Below are 22,726 nucleotides of genomic sequence, written 5' to 3' on the forward strand. Positions count from 1 at the left end.
TAAGAGTAATTTTACCCATTTAAACTCCCACGCGCAATTTAATAGGATTTCAATGGAGTTGCTGGTGTCATCAACCGTCAAACGACGAACTATACCTTTCCGCCAGACCTCCTGTCCTCCTTCGCGTTTTCCCGCCCACCCCGCACACCCGCCGCCCTCAGTCCATGCTGGCCCGCCCCTTCCTTAACACGCACAAATTCTGTCCAATCAAAAGCAAACTTCCTCAGTATCGCCGTGCAGTTGGTAAGGTGAAGTGTCCGTCGTGCCCAGGGGCGGGTGGAACGGGCTGACGGACGCGGCGATGGGCCAGTGTGAGCGGCGAGTGGGACGTGCGTGGCGTGCGTGCGTTGGCCTGGGAAGCACTGGACTTGTGAGGTGTGCGAGCTGGTAGCAGTGAGACTTCGGCGGACATGGCTCCCAGCGTGCCAGCGGCAGAACCCGAGTATCCTAAAGGCATCCGGGCCGTGCTGCTGGGGCCTCCCGGGGCCGGTAAAGGCACCCAGGTGAGCGGCAGGACTGGGCTTGGCGGCGGAGCCTGCCCAACTCCAAGGTCAAGGCGGCCGGAGATCCAGAAGCCCTGGACCTGCCCGGAGCGGGCCGGGCACTGAGGCCTGCGGGGAACGCTGGCCGGGGTCTCGGTTCTGGTGAGGCATTTCGGGGAGGGTCCAAATTGGAGGTCGGGGCAGTCTGAGTTAGGATTGGAGTGGTCGAGGGATTCAGTGTTGAAGTGTTGTGTTAGGGAATCTAAGGGCCAATTAGTTCCACTAAGGGGCTGGAGACTGGAAAGGTTTGAGGGGTAGAGTGAGCCCTGGGCCGAGGCATCTAGATTACAGGCTGAATGGAGGCAATTAGCTTTATGGCCCAGGTTCTCTGCGAGTTGGAGGTGAATTGTCCAGAATCAGGGTTACATTCCAGGCACTGGAGGTCGGGAGATTTTGATAATGATTTATGACTTAGGGGGAGGGAAGGAGGAGCATCTCCAACACGTGGAGCGGAGAGCTGACATGTGCTGTGTGAGCCAGTTGAATTGAGATGGGAGGAAACTTTCCTAAGGCTCTCCCTGTTTGAAAGTTGTAGGTTAGTGTGTGGAACTGGTTTATAGCCTGGAGAGCCATGAGTCGCACTTTGAGTAGTGTCCACAATAAGGGTGGGAGTGCTCCTGGGACCTGGCTTGGAGTTAGGACCTGAGGCTACTGAGGCTAAGCAGTTTGGGATGACTCAAATGATTTTAGATGAGAAGGAACTTGAATTTTTTTTATTTTTTATTTTATTATTTTTGTTTATATCTTCCTTCCCTTTGGTTTTTAATTTTTTTTTCCTTTTTAAAAAAATTTTGTTGTTGTTTATAGGGAACTTGAAATTTTAACTTTATCAATCAACAGGTTAAAAAACAGGCCCAGAAAGGTCAGGTAGCTTTCTCAAGTTAGTGAAATGAGTTTCATGAGCCTGAGACCTCAGGAGCCATGGAGTTAGAGTCTGAAGTTACTGTCTGCCCTAGCAGGCACAGGGGCATCACTTGGCATCTGGGCCCCTTCTAGATCTGGGACATGATGGGGCCATAGGTTAGGGTTGAGATTGATGATCTCATTTAGGATTTGGAAGCCCATAGGTTGGATTATGGATGTTCCCTTCTTGCTTGGGGTCTGGCATTGCCCCTGGGGCCCTAAGCCTCTGTCTCTTGCCTGTTGTTAGGCTCTAAAGAGGGAAGTCAGCTCCCAAATGAAAGGGAATCTGGGGACTGCCCTATGCCCGCTTTTCTCCTCCTAGCACTTGCCAAGTTTAAAAAATCTTGGCAAACAGACCATCTTACTCATTCTTGGTACCCCCTGTGGCACATTACTTGTCTCTTGGATTAGTGGAAACGGATGAATGTCACAGATTAATGTGGGTGTTAAGGAAAGAAGTTCTGGAACACTTCATTCATTCCTGTGACCTGGGCACTAGGTCAGAAAAGACAAATTTTCTTTTCTCTCCACAGACTGAGATGATTCTTCTTTGGAGCTTACCTGTACCTGATCCCTTAATCCTTTATCCTCAGCATTGTTGACATCTCTTTCCTGTTGCTGCCACACTCATTTATTGGGTAATCTGCAGCTTCAGGATGTTTAATCTTAGACTCTGCAGACTTTTGCTGTGAGTGATCAAATATAATCAGAGTAGCTCAAATGCTTCGTTGTTTTTCTTTTCTTTTCTTTTTTCTTTTCTTTTCTTTTCTTTTGAGACAGGGTCTCCCTCTGTTGTCCACGTTGGATTGCAGTGGTGTGAGCCCAAGCGATCCTCCCACCTCAGCCTCCCAGGTAGCTGGGACTACAGGCACATGCCACCACGCCCAGCTAATTTTTAAACAATTTTTTATAGAGACAGGGTCTTGCTATGTTGCCCAGGCTGGTCTTGAACTCCTGGACACAAGTGATCTTTCTGCCTTGGCCTCCCAAAGTGCAGGGATTATAGGCACAAGCCACTGTGCCCTGAGATTTTTTTTCCTTAACTCATATTGAAGTTAATAATTTCAGTAATTATGGAATGAACAACCTGTCCTAGTATAGTACTGGTACAAGGGTTTTATAATCTAGCAAGCTATGTAACTTCTGAGCCTCAGTGTTCTTACCTGAAAAATGGGGATAATACCTACCTTGCTCATTCAACATTTCATGAGCACCTAACATTGGAGATAAAGCATTGGGCAAGACTGATAAAGTTCTTGCCCTCATCAACTAAACATTCACAACGATACTGGAAGATTATGATATATATATGTGTGTGTGTGTGTGTGTGTGTGTGTGTGTGTGTATCAAGCACCCACAACCTAGATGACAACCTGTTATATAGTAAGTACTCAGTAAATTTTGACTCCCTTTTATCTTAGTAACACATCTCCCCTCCCCTCCTTCAACTTGGATGTATTTCAGTGTAAGACATGATTTATCAGGAAGTTTAGAAGAACATTATATTAATGAGTTGATTGATAAGGGTGCATGATGGTGAGAGTTGGTCAGAGAAGGCTTTTTAGAAATAGAGGAGATGTGATTAGAGCTGGGAGTTGAAAGGATAAGATTTACACAAGTCATTTAACCTCTGTACACTTTCCAGAGTTGGAACAATAGGAATATTGGTGGTTGTATGTATTTTTGTGGAGTTTAAAAAAAAGTTCAAGCCTGGGCAACGTGGCGAAACCCCATCTCTACAAAAAAATGCAAAAATTAGCTAGGCATGGTAGTGCATGCCTGTAGTCCCAGATATTCAGGAGGCTGAGGTGGGAGGATCACTTGAGCCTTGGAGGCAGAGGTTGTAGTGAGCTGAGATCTCACCACTGTGCTCCAGCCTGGGCAACAGAGTAAGACCTTGACTCAAAAAAAAAGATCATAAATCAGAGGTTGCAAATGGTAGCCTACAATAATATGTAGCCTGCAGACACATTCCATACACCTTAACTTTTTATTATGAAGAATGTTGAATACACAAAAGAAGACAGAATGGTATAATGAGCCCTTACCCAGCCCCAACCATTAACTGGTGGTCATTGCTTCTCCAGCCATTCTCCCTTCACAAATTATTATAAAGCACCTCCCAGGCATCATAACATTTCATTTGTAAACATTTTAGTATGTATTGCTAAAAGATAATTTTTTAAAACATAAGCATAATATCCTTTAAAAAATTAACAATTTTTATTCAAATTTTCTTTTGTGTTACCAATGTGATAATTTTACGTTTCTTTTGTTTGTTTGTTTTTTTACAGACAAGGTCTTGCTCAGTTGCCCAAGCTGGAGTATAGTGGCCCAATCATAGCTCATGGCAGCCTCAATCCTCCCACCTCAGCTTCCTGAATAGCTGGGATTATAGGTGCATGCCACCATGCCTGGCTAACTTTTCTAGTGTTTTAAAGATGGTGGTCCTGTCATGTTGCTCAGACTGGTCATGAACTACTGGGCTCCTCCCTCAGCCACCCAAGTAGCGGAGACTACAGGCATGTGCCACTGTGCCCATCCTTTCTTTTAATTTATAAGTTCCCCTTCTCTCTTTTTTCTTATGGTTTTGCCAAAGAAATGGGATTATTTTTCCTGGGTGTATTATACCACTGTCTGGAAATTTTCAGTTGTATTTCTCTGGTGTACTTAACATCTTCCTCTGCCCTCTCTATTTCCTGTAAATTGGTGGTTTATACTTAATTACTATATACTTAATTCAATTCAGGTTCAATTTTTTGGCCCAACTACTTCACAGGTGGTGGGTGCTGTGCTCTCCCTGAGGAGGCACATGGTATTTGCTTGTCTCTGTGGTGTTTATAGTCATGCTGTTCAGTGTCTAGGTTCAGTAATTCATTATGGATGGTGAAATGATGGTATTCTAATTTTATTGTTCCCTCATCATTTATTAGCTGAAATATTTCTATAAACAGAAACTTCCCCTCATCTACTGTTTGGTTACCCTGTGATGTGGTTGGTATAGAAAAGTCAGGATAAATGCTTGATTTATTCTCTTTGTCAGCTTTCAAAATAGTAAGTTGACCACAGAGCGTTTTCAGTTATGCAATTTCTCTTAAAAATCCAGAGCTCCAGTTTCTCTTGAGAAACCAGAAGACCTGGCAGTGATGCCTCCATTCCAGTGTGGCAGCAGTCACTTGCAGTTGTGTGGCACTGCTGCTTTGGATGGTCTGTGTGTCTTCCTGTCCCCTGCACGGTCCTCTTCACTGCCTGTTGCTTACATTTGACTCACTTCATACAGTTGCATTGCCTGCTTGGCTCCCATTGGCAGATGTTTGCAATCTTACATGAAAAATCCCTAACCTGGGGTTAGTGCCTAGTGCCTGCTCAGTAATGTTTGTTTTCTTCTTGCTATACTTTGTTATACCTGCGTAACTCAGTATTTTATATGCTTTATGTTGCATGGCTGAAATAGTTTACTTTTAAAACTCCTCACTTTTAACTAAAGTGGTTAAATATTTCAAAATTACCCGCTTATGCATTAATGTAATGTTTTAAAACATCTATAATACCTGGGTTTGTTGTTTTATTTAAATAACTTTATTTCCTTGCCTCCCTTTTGGGGTTGGATGTTCCTTCGGTGTGGTCAAAACCAAAGGTATGTTTCTTGGTTTTTTTTTTTTTTTTTTTGCCAGCACCTCCTCATTTCTTCCATGTGTCATACTTATGCCCAATTCTTCGAGGCCAGGCACGCTTAGGCAATCTTATGGGTCAGACGCATCCGTTATGTCATTGCAGTGATACTCGCAACAACTCTGAGACCCACATCTTATTTCCCCTTTTACAGTTGGAGAAACTGAAGTTTGAATGGCTTGTTCTCTAGGCTACATAGCAAGTAATTTACAGAGCTTGCATCTGAATCACTCCAAAGCTCCTGCTCTTTCTGCTGCTATCTACTGCCCCAGGTTAGATTTTTCTCCTACCCTATGCACGTCAGGAGGGTGTAATAATTTCAACATAGTCACCCATTGTTCAGTTATGTGACAGGCCCCCAAGCTAAAGATTCTACATGCATCATCTCATTTAATCCTATAACACTAGGAGAGAGATCCTTTTTACTGACAGAGAAACTGAGGCTCAGAGGCTGTATCTTGCCCCAGGACACACATGTAGAAAGTAGCAAAGGTAGGATTTGAACTCATGTCTATCTGACTCTTGTGTAGTCATTATTTTACATTGTTGCTGTGTAATCTAGATGCAGAGGCAGAAACGAATATGAATGGAAAAATACATACAAGTGCAGGGTGCCAGGTGGGAAGCATCAGATGAGTGACTTTGATGAATGTTGGGTTAGTTCAGGAATAGAACAAGAACTACAATTTGCTGAAGGTCTCCCGTTCATCCTCCTATTCACCCAGTGAGGCTGGTAATGATTTCTCCAATAAGTTAAGAGACAGCTAAAATGCAAACACAGGTTTCTGGGATTAAAAAAAAAAACAAAAAACTTAAGCTATAAGATACCTAGAAAAAGGTGCAAATATCGTAAGTGAACAGCTTGATTTATTTTACAATGTGAACATATTTGTGTAGCTTACACCCATTATCAAGAAACAGAATATTGCCAGCACTTTGAAGTCCTCCTTATGCTTCCTTCCAGGAGGATAGCCACTAAGGCTCTGTGGGTTGTTTGTCTTAAAGCCTTATAGTGTCATGGCTAAGAGCTAGGGCTTGGTGATCTGGCCTGTTGCCAGTTCTTTTACTAGCTCTGTGATCTTGGGCAACTTAGTCCCTGAATTTCATCTGTAAAATGCAGTTAAAAATAGTTTCTACCTCATGGGTTTGTTATGTATTATGCATACTAAGTACTGTAAAACAGTGCATGGAAAATTGCTTGGCATGCAGATGCTGAAAGTTAGCTAATGTTAATAAGATTCCTCAGCGGGAGAAGGGGTAGTTGGGGAGGTGTTTTTGTTTTAAGAGACAGGGTCTCACTCTGTCACTCCGGCTGGAGTGCAATGGCACGGTCATAGTTCATTGAAGCCTCGAACTCCTGGGCTCAAACGGTCCTCCGACCTCAGCCTCCTAAGTAGCTGGACTACAAGTACCTGCCACCATGCCCAGCTAATTAAAAAGAAAATTGTAGAAATGGGGTATGACTGTGTTGCCTGGACTGGTCTCAAACTTTTGGCCTCAAATAATCCTCCCAGAGTGCTGGGATTACAGACGTGAGCCACTGCTTCCAGCCCAGTTAGGCTTTCGATGGGAGAAATGTACTCAGAAGTGTACTACAGAAAAGGCTTAGACCAATATTGGAGCAGAGAGGGCATTCCTGTGGAATGAGGAGCTTGAGTTGAGGTCCTTGGAGAGGCATTTATGCTATGTATTTGGGAACCATGCATAAGAGCAGTTTGTCTGCAGTGGTGCATTACGTAAACACAGGGCACTTGTGGAAGTAAGTTGGGAGGGCTTGGCAGGTTTTAGAAGTTGATTGTGGAGGACAGCTGAGTGCCAGGCTAAGATATTTGGGCTCTTCCCCTATTGTATCACAGAAATGTTGAAGGTTTTGGAATGTGTATGTGTTGGGGGGTAGGTTAGCATATCCAACAATGTTTTAAGATACCAGATGAGTGACTTTGATGAATGTTGGGTTAGTTCAGGGATAGAACAAGAACTACAGTTTGCTGAAGGTCTGCCGTTCATCCTCCGATTCTAGCTGCCTATGTGGGAACATTGACAGCAGGAGTGACAAAGACTGGAGGCACAAAGGTGATTGTGCCAGGCACAGTGGTATGCGCCTATAGTCCCAACTACTCCAGAAGCTGTGGTGGGAGGATTGCTTGGGCACAGGAGTTTGGGGCTGTAGTGTGCTATGCTGATCAGGTATCTGCACTAAATTCAGCATCAGGCCGGGTACGGTGGCTTGCGCCTATAATTCCAGCACTTTGGGAGGCTGAGGCAGGCAGCTCGCTTGAGCTCAGGAGTTGGAGACCAGCCTGGACAACATGACGAAACCCCATCTCTACAAAAAATACAGTAATTAGCCGGGCATGGGACTGCATGCCTGTAGTCCCAGCTACCTGGGAGACTAAAGCAGGAAAATTGCTTGAGTCCAGGAGTTTGAGGCCACAGTGAACTATGAACATGCCACTGCACTCTAGCCTGGGCAATAGGCAATAGAGTGAGACCCTATCTCAAAAAAAAAAAAAATTCACCATCAATATGTTGACCTCCCAGGAGCAGGAGACCACTAGGTTGCCTAAGGAGAGGTGAATTGGCCCAGGTCAGAAAAAGAGCAGGCCAAAAATCCCATGCTGATGTGTAGTGGGCTAACACTTGTGAAGCCACTGTGCTCTACCCTGGGCAATATAACAAGACCTCATTTCTAAAAAAAACCTAAGAAAAAGATGATGGTTGCAAGGTGAGAAGACAGGTGAATTTGGGATTAAACCAAATCTCTAGGACTGATAGTTTTCCTTTATTTCCTAATTGTCAGGCCTATGCTGGATGTTTTTGCATATATAATCTTATTAAATCCCCTCAACAGTTCTGCAGATAGACACTGTTTTCTGTTCTATGGATAAAGAAAACGAGACCTTAGGAAAGGTAATGTAATTTGTTCAGGATGACGCAGTGAATAAACGGTAGAGCCCGTTTCCTAACCCAGATCTGTACCACTACAAAACTCAGTCTCGCCCAGTGGGCCGTAGGGGCGACATTATTGCCGTCGTCTTTACCCCTAGCCCTGGGGGTGGAGATGTCGGGACTCAGCTCTTCAGAGATGGAGGGCTGCCGTAACCTACTTGGCCTACTGGACAACGACGAGATCATGGCCCTATGCGACACCGTCACTAACCGCCTGGTGCAGCCTGAAGACCGCCAAGATGCTGTTCGTGCGATATTAGTGTACAGCCAAAGTGCAGAAGAACTTCTAAGGCGTAGAAAAGTCCACCGAGAAGTTATATTTAAGTACTTGGCAACACAGGGGATTGTTATACCTCCAGCTACTGAAAAATACAATCTTATTCAGCATGCAAAAGATTACTGGCAAAAGCAACCACAACTGAAATTGAAGGAAATGCCAGAGCCAGTTACAAAGACAGAGGACATCCAACTCTTTCAACAGCAGGTGAAAGAAGATAAAAAAGCTGAAAAAGTTGATTTTCGTCGCCTAGGAGAAGAATTCTGTCATTGGTTCTTTGGACTCCTTAATTCTCAGAATCCTTTTCTGGGACCACCTCGAGATGAATGGAGGCCACAGCACTTCTGGCATGATGTGAAGCTTAGGTTTTATTACAGCACATCAGAACAAAATGTTATGGACTACCATGGAGCAGAAATCGTGAGCCTTCGTTTGCTGTCACTAGTAAAAGAAGAATTTCTTTTTCTCAGCCCCAACCTAGATTCACATGGATTGAAATGTGCATCTTCTCCTCATGGACTGGTTATGGTTGGAGTTGCTGGGACTGTCCATCGAGGAAACACTTGTTTGGGCATTTTTGAACAAATTTTTGGACTCATCCGCTGCCCTTTTGTGGAGAATACTTGGAAAATCAAATTTATCAACCTGAAAATTGTGGGAGAGAGTTCCCTTGCTCCTGGAACATTACCGAAACCAGCTGTTAAATTTGAACAAAGTGATCTAGAGGCCTTTTATAATGTAATCACTTTATGTGGTACCAGCGAAGTACAACATAATGTAAAGCAGTTTTTGGATAGTGGAACTGGGGACCAAGTTTGATGTAGTGGAAATTAGACATTGCTGAACAAAAGAGAACTGGGTTTACCTGACCCTCTAAAGCACTAAGTACTGTCAGCCTGAAAAAATCTTCTGTACAGAAACTCTTCCAAATACTATCTCAGTAATGTCTGAATTATTTCAGATGTGAAAATTGACATATTTTAGTTGAAATACCTTTCTGGACTACAGACGTACATATTATGTGAATACTTACTATTTCTACCCGAATTGCAGCAAATGTTCTGAAAGCTTAATGCAAATAAATCCCACTTTAGATCTGAAAAAAAAAAAAAAAAAAACTCAGTCTCTGCCACTACATCAGGGCTTCATAAACTATATGCATCAGAACCTGAGGTGCTGCTTGAGAGCCACTCAATCATAAACTTCAAAGGTGGGCCTAGCAGATGCCCCAGATGATTGATAATACACTGAAATTTGAGAACCACTCAGCCCACCATGTTTTCTCTCTAGTGGTTTTAGCATTCCCATCAATTACCCCAGAGTCCTCCACCCCACACAGAGTTTTCATAGAGGTGCTGAACCTGTTTCTTGGGCTCAGCAACAGTCTTTGACTCACAGCAACAGACTGTGACTGAGTGTGAACTTCAGACCCCTACTCTTCAAAGTGTAGTTTAGAGCCTAGCCACTCATCCAGGCCGGGAAGTTTGCTTAAAATGCAGGTACTTAGGCTGTACCCTATTAAACCAGAGTCTGCGTTTTTTTTTTTTTTTTTAAGACGAGTTTCACTTTTGTTGCCCAGGCTGGAGTGCAATGACCCGATCTCAATCTCAGCTCACCACAACCTCTGCCTCCCAGGTTCAAGCAGTTCTGCCTCAGCCTCCCTAGTAACTGGGATTACAGGAATGTGCCACCACGCCTGGCTAATTTTAGTAGAGACGGGGTTTCTCCATGTTGGTCATGCTGGTCTTGAGCTCCCAACCTCAGATGATCCGCCTGCTTCAGCCTCCCAGAGTGCTAGGATTACAGGCGTGAGCCAGGCCGGAATCTGCATTTTCACAGCATTCCTCCAGTGATTTAGAATCTGTGAATGGCTGCTCTAAAGCATAAGTTTAAAGTGTGAGGGCACTATAATAAAGTTATTTCATTAAGTTTCTGCAGTCTGTAAATAAAGAGTAATGCAAAGAAGGGCCATGGAAGGGAGCCTTTTATTTATTGAATGCCTACTGCATGTCTGATGTTTTTGGTACTTTATTTCATTTATCCTCATAAAAACCCTGTGAAGTAGTCATTATCCCCATTCAACTGATGAGGAAACTGACACTCTGAGAAGTTAAGTACTGAGCCCAAGATCACACAGCTACTGAGTGCCTTAGCTAGGAATCAAGTATAAATATCTGTCTGACTTCAAAACCCATACATGCTCTTTACAGCCTACCACACTGACTCCCAGGCAGCAAGCAGGAAATGAAAGAATTAGTTTTCTTTTCTTTTCTTTTTTTTTTGAGACGGAGTCTCGCTCTGTCACCCAGGCTGGAGTACAGTGGCATGATCTCAACTCACTGCAACCTCCATCTCATGGGTCCAAGCAATTCTCTGCCGCGGCCTCCTGAGTAGCTGGGATTACAAGTGCCCACCACCACACTCGGCTAATTTTTGTATTTTTAGTAGAGACGGGGTTTCACCATCTTGGCCAGGCTGGTCTTGAACTCCCGACCTCAGGTGATCCACCTGCCTCAGCCTCCCAAAGTGCTGGGATTACAGGCATGAGCCACTGTGCCCAGCCAGGAATTAGTTTTCTTCCCTATTAGTGTGTGTTCTTTCATCCAGCTGTAGAATCTAATCACCTGGAACAGTGCATAAGAGTCCTGCAGTTTGGGAGTGACAAAAATAGAACAGGTTCTGTGCTAACAGCTCTTGTCTCCTGTTTTGGGCAGCCTTTCCACTTGAGCAAGCCTGACCTCCAAATTGTTTACCCAGGTTAATTTCAACAGCAATGAGAAGGATTGGCAGAAAGCACTCTCTGGATATATGGCCACAGTGCCAGCCTGGTTTTTCATTGTCAGGGCTCCTGACATTCACTAGTTTTGCAAAGTACAGAATTTTGGTGTTGTTTTGGGTTTTTTTGTTGTTGTTTTTTTGAGACATAGTCTTGCTTCTTCACCCAGGCTGGATCTCAGCTCACTGCAACCTCCACCTCCTGGGTGCAAGCAGTTCTCCTGTCTCAGCCTCCCAAGTAGCTGGGATTACAGGCACATGCCAGGACGCCCAGCTGATTTTTGTATTGTTAATAGAGATGGGATTTCACCATGTTGGCCAGGCTAGTCTCGAACTCCTGACTTCAGGTGATCCGCCTGCATTGGCCTCCCAAAGTGCTGGGATTACAGGCATGAGCCACCACGCCCGATCCAAAGTACAGAGTTTTTAATGCCTTCCCTCTAGATTCCATTTTACTACGAAATCATTTCTTTGCTTTAACTGAATCAGTCCGTGAATCAGAAACCAACTCTATCTATGTACCTTTTATTGTGTGCACCTAAGCATGCACCTAAGAAAACTCCCAATTATATAAAAATTAGCCAGGCATGTGGCATGTGCCTGCAATCCCAGCTACTGGGAGGCTGAGGCAGGAGAATCACCTGAGCCCAGGGAGTTTGTGGCTGCAGTGAGCCATGATCGTGCCACTGCACTCCAGCCTGGGTGATAGAGTGAAACTCTCAAAAAAAAAGAAAAGAAAGAAAAGAAAACTCCCAGTGAACTGATTTGTTTGAATCAGGATCTAAACCTACTTAGTTTATAAAACAATTGAACCGAAAAAGCTAAGATTGAGCTTCTTGAACTGATTTTATTCCTTGTGAATTCTGCATTCTTTTTTTCCCACTGCAAAGCCAGTGTTGAGCTGTCTAGGGTCTCTCCCTGTTCTAATTCTGCATTCTCATATATAGTTCACCAAATATAAGCTCTTTAAGAACATAGTCTATGCCTTTTGTTCATCTGTTTCCCAGGCTCCTAACAGGGTTCTTGGAAAAGGCATTAGTAAATGTTTTCTTTCTGTATGAATGAATGTAGGATTAGGACAGGGGTTATGGTAACAGCCAGTGCCCACTGAGTGCTTACTATGTGCCAGGGCCTGCAAATACTGAATTCTATATAATCTCATCAACCCAGTGATATAGATACTATTACCATCTCCATTTTACTTAGAGGAAATTTGAAACTTAGAAAGGTGAAGTGACTTCTTAAGTCAATTTTACGTAATGGTTAGTGGACGTGGAGTCTGAAAACCAGGCAGTTTAGCTCTTCAAGCCTATGCTCTGGACCAAAATGCTATAATGCCTCCTAAAACTAGTATGTAAGTGCTTATTATATGCCAAGTACTCTTTGTATATATCTCAGCTAATCCTCACAGCTACCTTCTGAGATGGAGCCTTTTTTGCCTTCATTTTAAACAGATAAGGAAACTGAAAAGTGAGGTGGCCAAGATAATACAGCTACTTAGTGACAGAAGGGGGAAAACCCAGTTCTGCCTGGCGGCAAACAGCTCCTAGTTGCCTCCCTGATCCAGTAACTGTAGTACATGGCAGTTACACATTCATCCCTTTGCAAATGTTTATTCAGCACATGTTATGTGCTGAGTACATTATATGTGCCGAGTACATTATATACATGATCTCATTTAAACCTCACAGCAACCATTTGAAGTGTTGGTACTATTTTTATTCTTCCTTTTTCTTTTTTTTAGATGGAGTCTCACTCTGTTACCCAGGCTGGAGTGCAGTGGCGCAATATTGCCTCACTGCAACCTCTGCCGCCCAGGTTCAACCGATTCTCCTGCCTCAGCCTCCCAAGTAGCTGGGATTACAGGCACCTGCCACTGCGCCTGGCTACTTTTGTATTTTTAGTAGAGACGGGGTTTCACCATCTTGGCCAGTCTGGTCTTGAACTCCCGACCTCAGGTGATCCACCTGCCTTGGCCTCCCAAAGTGCTGAGATTACAGGCGTGAGCCACAGCGCCAACCCCCCTGCCTTTTTTTTTTCTTTTTTTTTTTTTCCTTGAGACGGAGTCTCACTGTTGGCAGGCTGGAGCTGGAGTGCAGTGGTGCAATCTCGGCTCACTGCAACCTCTGCCTCCCGGATTCAAATAATTCTCCTACCAGCCTCCTGAGTAGCTGTAATTCCAGACACACGCCACCACACCCAGCTAATTTGTATATTTTTAGTAGAGACGGGGTTTCACCATGTTGGTCAGGCTGGTCTCGAACTTCTGACTTTGTGATCCGCCCACTTCAGCCTCCCAAAGTGCTGGGGTTATAGGCGTGAGCCACTGTGCCTGGCAAGTCTTCCCATTTATAATGGGGAAACTGAAACTTACTTGTCACTAGTGTGTTGAGTGGAAATAGTGATAATAGCTAATATTTATGACTGCTTCCTGTGTGCTAGTTGTACTGTTTCAAGTGCTTTACATATATTATTTCATGTAATTCTTACCATAACCCTATAATCATTGTACGTTAGAATGTAACATAAGGTGCTTTTATCCCCATTACAGGTAAGGAAGTAGACATTTGCCCAAGTTTACATAGCCAGTAAGTTGCAGGGCCAAGTTCACACCTAGGTAGTCTGACTCCACAGCCTGTAATGTAACTGAATCTTGGTTTTTGTCTTCCTCTCCATAGGCACCCAGACTGGCTGAAAACTTCTGTGTCTGCCATTTGGCTACTGGGGACATGCTGAGGGCCATGGTGGCTTCTGGCTCAGAGCTAGGAAAAAAGCTGAAGGCAACTATGGATGCTGGGAAACTGGTAGGTTTGGTGGTATCAATGAGTGTTGATATTCCTCAGAATCTAGATCTGCACTGTCCAATATGGTAGCCACCAACCACAGGTGGCTATTTAGATTAATTTAAATTTAATTAATGTAAAAATCAATTCCTCAATTGCACTAGCCATATTTCAAGTATTTACCAGCCTTCACTGATACAGAACTTTCCATCATCAAACAAAATTCTCTTGGACAACTATGTGCTAGAGGGTGTTTTAACAAAGTGGCAGATTATAGGAATTTTTTTTTTTTTTTTTTTTGAGACAAAATCTCACTCTGTCACCCAGGCTGGAGTGCAGTGGCGCGATCTTGGCTCACTGCAACCTCCGCCTCCCGGGTTCACTCCATTCTCCTGCCTCAGCCTCCTGAGTAGCTGGGACTACAGGCGCCTGCCACCACGCCCGGCTAATATTTTTGTATTTTTAGTAGAGATGGGGTTTCACCAAGTTGGCCAGGCTGGTCTCAGACTCCTAACCTCGGGTGATCCACCTGCCCCGGCCTCCCAAAGTGCTGGGATTATAGGCGTGAGCCACCGTGCTTGGCCTTATAAGACTTTTTAGAGTGCAAGTTACTTTGTTCTGAATTTATGGTACTCATTCGTAGTATTCTTGAAGTTTTCCTGTGCTAATGTATTTTGTTATATACCCAAATTTTAGAGCCAGAAATGAAACTGCTGTCCTAGGCCAGAACTCAGAGATGTATTCAAGAGAGGATTTAGGAAGTCACAGAAGTGTTTTTTAACCTGCTTTGTGGCTCTGTGTTCTGTTTCTGTACCAAAGCAATTCCTTCGCAGTTGTGACAAAGGTAATCCTTTCTATTTGGGGACCATAATTGCATTTTCTCTCTTTTTTTTCTGAGACCCAGGCTGGTATGCAGTGGCGCAATCATGGCTCACTACAACCTCGACCTCCTGGGCTCAAGTGATCCTCCCACTTCAGCCTGATGAGTAGCTACAACTACAGGCACACACCACCATGCCCTGCTACTTTTTGTTTTTGTTGTAGAGATGGGGTCTCACTGTGTTGCCCACACTGGTTTTAAACTGAGCTTAACCCGGGAGTAGTCCTCCTGCCCCAGCCTCTCAAAGTGCTGGGATTACAGGTGTGAGCTGCCATGCCCAGCCACATTTGCTCTTTCTTTAGGCCAGTTGACCTGATTGGACAAATACAATCTATTATTTTCTGGCACTAATCAAAGAAGATCTCTAGATTAATTATAATTGAGTTATTCTGGAACTTGGCCTCTGAGAATCACCTTCAGATGTCATTTTGTGCTCGGTCTTCTGGTCTTTTTTTATCTTAGAATGTTAGTTGGGGAAGGAACTGGGCTTTGCTTTAATCCTCAAGTTACCTTCTGTTAGGCTTTGAGATTCTGTAGCCGTATCAAATGATACCTCTGCCTGCCCATTTCTCTAGTTTTCCCTTCATGTAACTGAATCTCTGAGTCAAACCAGAAAGCTAGATATTTTGGACTTTGAGTCTTGACAGAAGACTCTGTACTAAGAAAAAATTGAGATGTGGCAATGAAATTGCTTATCTCCAACCTTCACTTAGTTGCAGAGCATGTACTTTGTCCCCAAGTTCACAGTTAGCACCAATAAATAAGACCATTAGCTGCCAAGATGGGCAGGCTTCACTACAGGCTGGAGACTTTTCTTTCTATAACAGCCCAAGAGAAAAACTAGTTTCTGCCGGGCGCAGTGGCTCATGCCTGTAATCCCAGCACTTTGGGAGGCCGAGGCGGGTGGATCACAAGGTCAAGAGATCAAGACCATCCTGGCTAACACGGTGAAACACCGTCTCTACTAAAAATACAAAAATATTAGCCGGGTGTGGTGGCAGGCGCCTGTAGTCCCAGCTACTCGGGAGGCTGAGGCAGGAGAACGGAGTGAACCCAGGAGGCGGAGCTTGCAGTGAGCCAAGATCGTGCCATTGCACTCCAGCCTGGGCGACAGAGCGAGACTCCATCTCAAAAAAAGAAGAAAAGAAAAACCAGTTTCTAAAAACCGGGAGAGGTCCTCACTGGGGTTTTAGAGAGACTCAGAAGTGTGTTGGCTTTGGGCTGGACGCAGTGGCTCACTCCTGTAATCCTAACACTTTGGGAGACTGAGGCAAGCAGATCACTTGAGGTCAGGAGTTCGAGACCAGCCTGGCCAACATGATGAAACCCCGTCTCTATTAAAAATACGAAAAATTAGCTGGGCATGGTCCTGCGCACCTGTAGTCCCTGCTGCTTGGGAGGCTGAGGCACGTGAATCATCTGAACCTGGAAGGCGGAGGTTGCAGTGAGGGAATATTGTTCCACTGTACTCCAGCCTGGGCAACAGAATGAGACTGTCTCAAAAAAAAAGTGAGGGAAGAGTGTTGGCTTGGCTCCTTAGTTCCTTGGTTCTGACCCAATCTTGCCAATTCAGTGAACTTCTATTTTTCCTCATGTCCAGGATGGCCCAGATGTGTAACCAAGTACACACATCAGTCTCGTTACTGTTAGCCTAATGACAGCTGTGAAACAGGGAAAGCTGATGCCTGTGTTTTGGTCAACCCCATTCTCTCCTGGCACTCTCTCAGGTGGTCTCTCAGCCATTTGTCCTCACATTTCTTGTGCGTTGAGGATCACTGGTTGCTGATGAACTATTATCTGACAGTTTGGACTCTGGACTCTAGTGGCAGGAGGGGCCTTCAGGACCTGAGATACAAAGCTCTCCGGGTGAGGTAACAAGTAATGGAATCTGTCTTCCCTCACCCAGATTTTTTGGGATACAGGGGAATTTCAAGAGATGAGAATGTGCATTTGGCAACCACAGAGATAAAATCGTGAAACTGGATCTTCCAAATGGAGCCATTTCACATTTGCTCTTATTTTTGCTTCTTTGGGTTCAAGAAAACTTGCTGTTTGGTAATAAGGTTATATACACAAACTTTTGGTTATGGAGTTCGGCTAATGTCAGTCACCTAGGTAATGGATTTAAACCCAAGGCCATTTTGTTCCTAACTTCCAGGTGAGTGATGAAATGGTAGTGGAACTCATTGAGAAGAATTTGGAGACCCCCTTGTGCAAAAATGGTTTTCTTCTGGATGGCTTCCCTCGGACTGTGAGGCAGGCAGAAATGGTGGGTAGCTTAGTTTTTATATTATTTCTGTATGAGAGCACACTCTTGCCCTTTGTCTTCTCTTAATTCCTTTGAAGGAGATGGGTCTGACCAAGCTCTGGTAGCTTAGGTGGGCCACACATTGTTTTACAGCTCGATGACCTCATGGAGAAGCGGAAAGAGAAGCTTGATTCTGTGATTGAATTCAGCATCCCAGACTCTCTGCTGATCCGAAGAATCACAGGAAGGTATTTGTCCCTTGAAGGTCCCTTTTCATGCTTCTCAGAGCTTTGTCAAACTCTGAGAATTGCTCGTGCTTCATCCCAGCCATGAAGCTTAGTGCCATTTCAACACGGATTGATTTTATTTGGTGACATCCACTGAAGTGGTGAGATGGGATTGGGATATGGAAAGAAAAGCAAGGAATTTGAAGTCAAATAGCATCTCATTCTTGTCATTTTTTTTTTTTAGACGGAGTCTCACTCTGTCACCCAGGCTGGAGTGCAGTGGCGCTATCTCGGCTCACTGCAACCTCCGTCTCCTGGGTTCAAGCAATTCTCCTACCTCAACCTTCCAAGTAGCTGGGATTACAGGTGTCTGCCACCAGGGCTGGCTAATTTTTTTGTATTTTTATTAGAGACAGAGTTTCACCATGTTGGCCTGGCTGGTTTTGAACTGACCTCAAGTGATGCGCCTGTCTTGGCCTCCCAAAGTGCTAGGATTACAAGCGTGAGCCACTGCTCCCAGCTCTTGTCGCTTTTTTTTTTTCTCTTTTTTTTTTTGAAACAAACTCTTACTCTGTCACCCAGGCTGGAGTGCAGTGGCGCAATCTTGGCTCACTGCAACCTCTGTCTCCCGGGTTCAAGTAATTCTCCTGTCTCAGCCTCCCAAGTAACTGGGACTACAGGCATGCGCCACCATGCCCGACTAATTTTTGTATTTTTAGTAGAGACAGGGCTTCACCATGTTGGCCATGCTGGTCTCAAAACTTCTGACCTTAAAAGATCCACCCGCCTTGGCCTCCCAAAGTGCTGGGATTACAGGCGTGAGGCACTGCACCCCGCCTCTTGTCACTTTTTAACTGTGACCCTAGGCACATTTCTTAACCTGTCTGAGGCTGTTTCCTCATATGTAGAAGGGGGTTGATAACACCTGCTTTGAGGAGCTATTGCATGTGTTAGGTAATATAAAATGCATAGTTCAAAGCCTTGCCTATATTAGGTGCTTAAGAAATGTTAATTTCTTTACATATGTATCTCCTCCATTTTAGTGCTCCTTAAATCTGATTTCAGCTGGAGTTGCCATACTTTGCTGGCTTTTTATTAATTATAAAAATCATGGCCGGGCGCGGTGGCTCAAGCCTGTAATCCCAGCACTTTGGGAGGCCGAGACGGGCGGATCATGAGGTCAGGAGATCGAGACCATCCTGGCTAACACGGTGAAACCCCGTCTCTACTAAAAATACAAAAACTAGCCGGGCGAGGTGGCAGGCGCCTGTAGTCCCAGCTACTCCGGAGGCTGAGGCAGGAGAATGGCATAAACCCGGGAGGCAGAGCTTGCAGTGAGCTGAGATCCGGCCACTGCACTCCAGTCCGGGCGACAGAGCGAGACTCCGCCTCAAAAAAAAAAAAAAAAAAAAAAAATCATATAACCATCTGTACAAAGTTTAGAAAATGGAGGAAGAATTTGCTTATAGTACAGCCACTTTGTGTGTGTGTGTGTGTTTTAACATGTTTGTTTCTCTATAATAGCATTGAACACAGAAATGCCTCTGCTTCTGGATTCGTTTGTTCTGACAGACCAACGCTGCTTTAGGCTACGGTTTTCTTTACCCTATTTCACTAATCACTGCAGTCTGCTTTGTGCCTTCCGGAAGTATGTCAGAAGCTTTCAACTGCAAATGGACCCTCCATTCCCCTCTTTATCGTGGGCTGTAGCTTTTTTATGTCTTTGTCATTTTAATGGTGTCTCAGGAAAGTGGTCAGCCCACCATCTTGAACTAGACATCCATGACCATTACTTTTAATTGCTGTGTGATATTTCATAGTAGGCAAAACATTGTTTACTTATTTCCTTATTGTTGTATATTTGTGTTTCTTCCAGTTAGCCACTGTTAAAATGATACTATGGCCATCATAATGCATGTAAATTTTTGGATTAGGGAAAATGATTTCCTAATGAGGTTGAATGTCTTTTCCATGTGTTTGTAGTTCACACCTTCAAGGACAGAGACAAACAGTGAATAGACAGTACAGGGTTAGCACTATATCCTGGAAAGCAATATGAAATACAGTGGGCTCTACTTTGTATTCATTTTCTTTTCAAATGTCCAGGTTACATGTCTCTGGCTATTCCATAGGCTCCTTTAATGCAGGAACTTCTGTTTCTTTGTATCCCTACTGGGCACAGAGTAGACAAAGTTGATGTAGGTCAAGAAGCAGTAGGGTTAACAGTAAAGACATCACCAGGCCTGGGGTCTCTGAGGCACCAAGCACATATTAGCAGAACCAGGTGACACTGGGGACCTTTGATTCTATGGGCCCAGCTTCCTGAGTACCTGCTTCCTGCATAGCACAGGACTAGACCCTGGGAGCAGAGGACCACAAGAGGCTCTAGGATAACCATATAGTGATGCCCATCTCTGACCTCAGAGAGTCGTATATGAAACTTTGGCTGTTTAGTGTAGTAGGAAGTCCTGGGGACAGGGAGGAAAGGCTGCCTGGGATAGAGATAACATCAAACTCTTCCTGGATGAAGAATATTTCAGTGAGACTTTCCCAGAAGGGAGTAGAAGCCAGAATGAATATGGGTTGGGCTTTCGCTGAGGCTAGTAGCAGATGTGTCTGCCCAGTGGCCTTGGGGGCAGGATGGTAGAAGGAATGCTGTTGAGAAGAGCTTTACTGGGGAGATCTGCCAAACCAAAGAGGGTAGACTTGATGGAGTTCAGGACTCATGAGATATTCTCGAGCCACTGGGTGTTGTGGCAAAAACAGTATTCTACGAACATTAGCTTGGTCCTGGTGTACAAGGTAAATTGGGACAAGGATAAACAGATAGGGATACCATCTAGGAACCTGTTTATGATCCACATGATGTGATGGAGGTTTCTAACTGAGGTTGGGTGGGAGAGAACAGAAATTCTGAAGAACAAACAGCAGGATTGCTGTAAAGGGTGAAAGAGAGAAGACTAGTCCCTCCATTTGGAAGTAGGTAGTTACTGTAACTTCCTCCCTCACAGAGAGAAGAGCCTCCTTCCTTACAGAGCATGTCACTGCTGAAGGTGTTTTTCCAAGTTTACCCAGCAGATGAGTGGCAGGGTTAGCCCTGGAAGCCTGCTTTCTGCCTCCTAGTCAAACATGTTGATGGTTAGAAGAAAATGAGGCAGGAATTAGTCAGTTTAATACGGATCTTGCTTTTTTTTTTGTTGTTTTTTGTTTTTTGTTGTTGTTGTTGTTGTTTGTTTTGAGACAGAGTCTCATTCTGTTGCCCAGGTTGGACACAGATGTTAGCTGTTTGGAGATGCTGGGGAATGAACCCCAGACCTCACACAGGATCTTTTTCAAGTCTGAGATGATACGGACCCCATTGTAACAATCTTCTGAATTAGTTCTGACGTCACTTCTAGTAATTTTGAGTCATTGTTCTGCTTCTTGAATATGAATAGTTGGTGGTTGTTTTTTTGTTTTTGTTTTTGTTTTTAAACTTATTCTATATTGTCTCTCTAGATAATTGTCTCCTAATTATCCTACCAGTTGGCTCTCTGGTATTATCTTAATACCTGGTACCATCCCAATTTTGTGGATGAGAAAACAGGTGTTTAAAGTGTCACACTGAATGTTGGGCACAGTGGTTCATGCCCGTGATCACAGCATTTGGGGGGGGGGTGGCTAAACAGGAGGATTACTTGAGGCCAGGAGTTTGAGACCAGCTTGAGCAATATAGCAAGACCTCGTCTCTACTATAAAGCAAAAAAATTTAGCCACGTATGGTGGTATGCACCTGTGTTGGTGGTCCCAACTACTTGGGAGGCTGAGGTGGGAGGACTGCTTGAGGTAGGGAGGTCGAGACTGCACTGAGCCGTGATTAGGCCATTGGACTCCAGCCTGGGTGACAGAGCAAAACTCTATCTCAAAAAAAAATAAAAATAAAGTATCATACTCATAGTAGCAGTGATTGTAGATTCCCAGCCCTGATGGTACCTCCGAGCCAGACTCAGTGGCTCATGGAGCTATTTTGGTTGGTACTTGAGACCAATCCCATTTTGAGAACTTGGAGAGTGGGGTTTCTTTCATTTACCAAAAGTGGTATTTGTAAATGGCAAAAGAGCAGTGTGTGGGAGTCATATTTGTTGCAGCCTGGCTGCTATGTGCCCTGTGCTGTCTAGAAGGTAAAAAAATATCCTGGTCCACATCTCATGCCCCTACCCCTTCCCAAAGTTGCTGCTGCTGAGCCCAGCAGCCTGCTCTCTCCTCTCCCTGGGTCTCCCAGTGGATGCCATTTCTGAATGAATGCATCAGAGGAATCCTTCCAGGCACTCAAATACTGGAAGGTGCAACCTCACAGTACATGACTGCAGTCACAGGAACCTTTTCTCCATTGTCCAGTTGGCCTTCTATATCCATGGATTCAAGCATTTGTGAATTAAAAATATTCAGAACCAGACTGGACGCGGTGGCTCATGCCTGTAATCCCAGCACTTTGGGAGGCCAAGGTGGGTGGATCACGAGGTCAGGAGATCGAGACCATCCTGGCTAACATGGTGAAACCCTGTCTCTACTAAAAATACAAAAATTTAGGTGGGCGTGGTGGCAGGTGCCTGTAGTCCCAGCTACTTAGGAGGCTGAGGCAGGAGAATGGCATGAACCTGGGAGGTGGAGCTTGCAGTGAGCTGAGATGGCGCCACTGCACTCCAGCCTGGGCGACAGTGAGACTCCGTCTCAAAAAAAAAAAAAAATTCAGAACACAACCACCAATAAATCTAACGTGGGAAAGCTGAAGAAAATAAAAAATAATACAAGTTTTAAAATGCAGTATAGCAATTATTTACATGGCATTTACATTGTATTAGGTATAAATAATCTAGAGATGATTTAAAGTATGCAGGACAACCAGCGTGGGCAACATGATGAGACCTCATCTCTACAAAAAATAAAAAAGTTAGACTGGGCGTGGTGGCTCACGCCTGTAATCCTAACACTTTCGTAGGCCAAGGTGGGTAGATCACGAGGTCAGGAGTTCGAGACCAGCCTGGCTAACATGGTGAAACCCCATCTTTACTAAATATACAAAAAATTAGCCAGGCTTGGTGATGGGCGCCTGTAGTCTCAGCTACTTGGGAGGCTGAGGCAGGAGAATGGTGTGAACCCGGGAGGCAAAACTTGCAGTGAGCAGAGACCACACCACTGTACTCCAGCCTAGGTGACAGAGCGAGAGTCTGTCTCAAAAATAAAATAGAAATAAAATAAAGTACACAAGAGGATATGCATAGGTTACATGGAAATGCTGTACCATTTTATATCAGGGACTTGAGCATCTGTGGATTTTGGTATCCACAGAGGGGGCTCCTGGAACAATCCCCCCATGGATACCAAGGGATGACTGTATAGCTTATTTTCTCTACTGTCACCTCCCTCCTGCCCATAATCCAGTGCCACTTTATGTCACAAATGGACCATCTTCTCCCCCAAAATATGCTGT

General features: G+C 44.4%; 1 protein-coding gene and 1 pseudogene across 3 annotated transcripts in view; both read left to right on the top strand.

Annotated features, from left to right (window-relative positions):
- Positions 1–260: 260 nt before the first annotated feature.
- Positions 261–22,726, top strand: part of AK2 (adenylate kinase 2) — a 31,244-nt gene continuing 8,778 nt past the window's right edge. For both annotated transcript variants that reach the window (XM_023232201.2, XM_023232200.1), the window contains exons 1-4: positions 261–503; positions 13,797–13,922; positions 16,940–17,050; positions 17,183–17,277. In XM_023232201.2, coding sequence (XP_023087969.1) covers positions 411–503; positions 13,797–13,922; positions 16,940–17,050; positions 17,183–17,277 — 425 coding nt within the window. In that variant the 5' untranslated portion in view covers positions 261–410. The remainder of the gene's footprint in view (positions 504–13,796; positions 13,923–16,939; positions 17,051–17,182; positions 17,278–22,726) is intronic.
- LOC111555824 lies at positions 8,122–9,441 on the top strand (annotated as a pseudogene). The gene has a single exon (XR_002735657.1). The product of XR_002735657.1 is annotated as an uncharacterized protein C3orf38 pseudogene (transcript).

This window comes from Piliocolobus tephrosceles, chromosome 1, assembly GCF_002776525.5.
Source record: "Piliocolobus tephrosceles isolate RC106 chromosome 1, ASM277652v3, whole genome shotgun sequence".
Taxonomy (NCBI): domain Eukaryota; kingdom Metazoa; phylum Chordata; class Mammalia; order Primates; family Cercopithecidae; genus Piliocolobus; species Piliocolobus tephrosceles.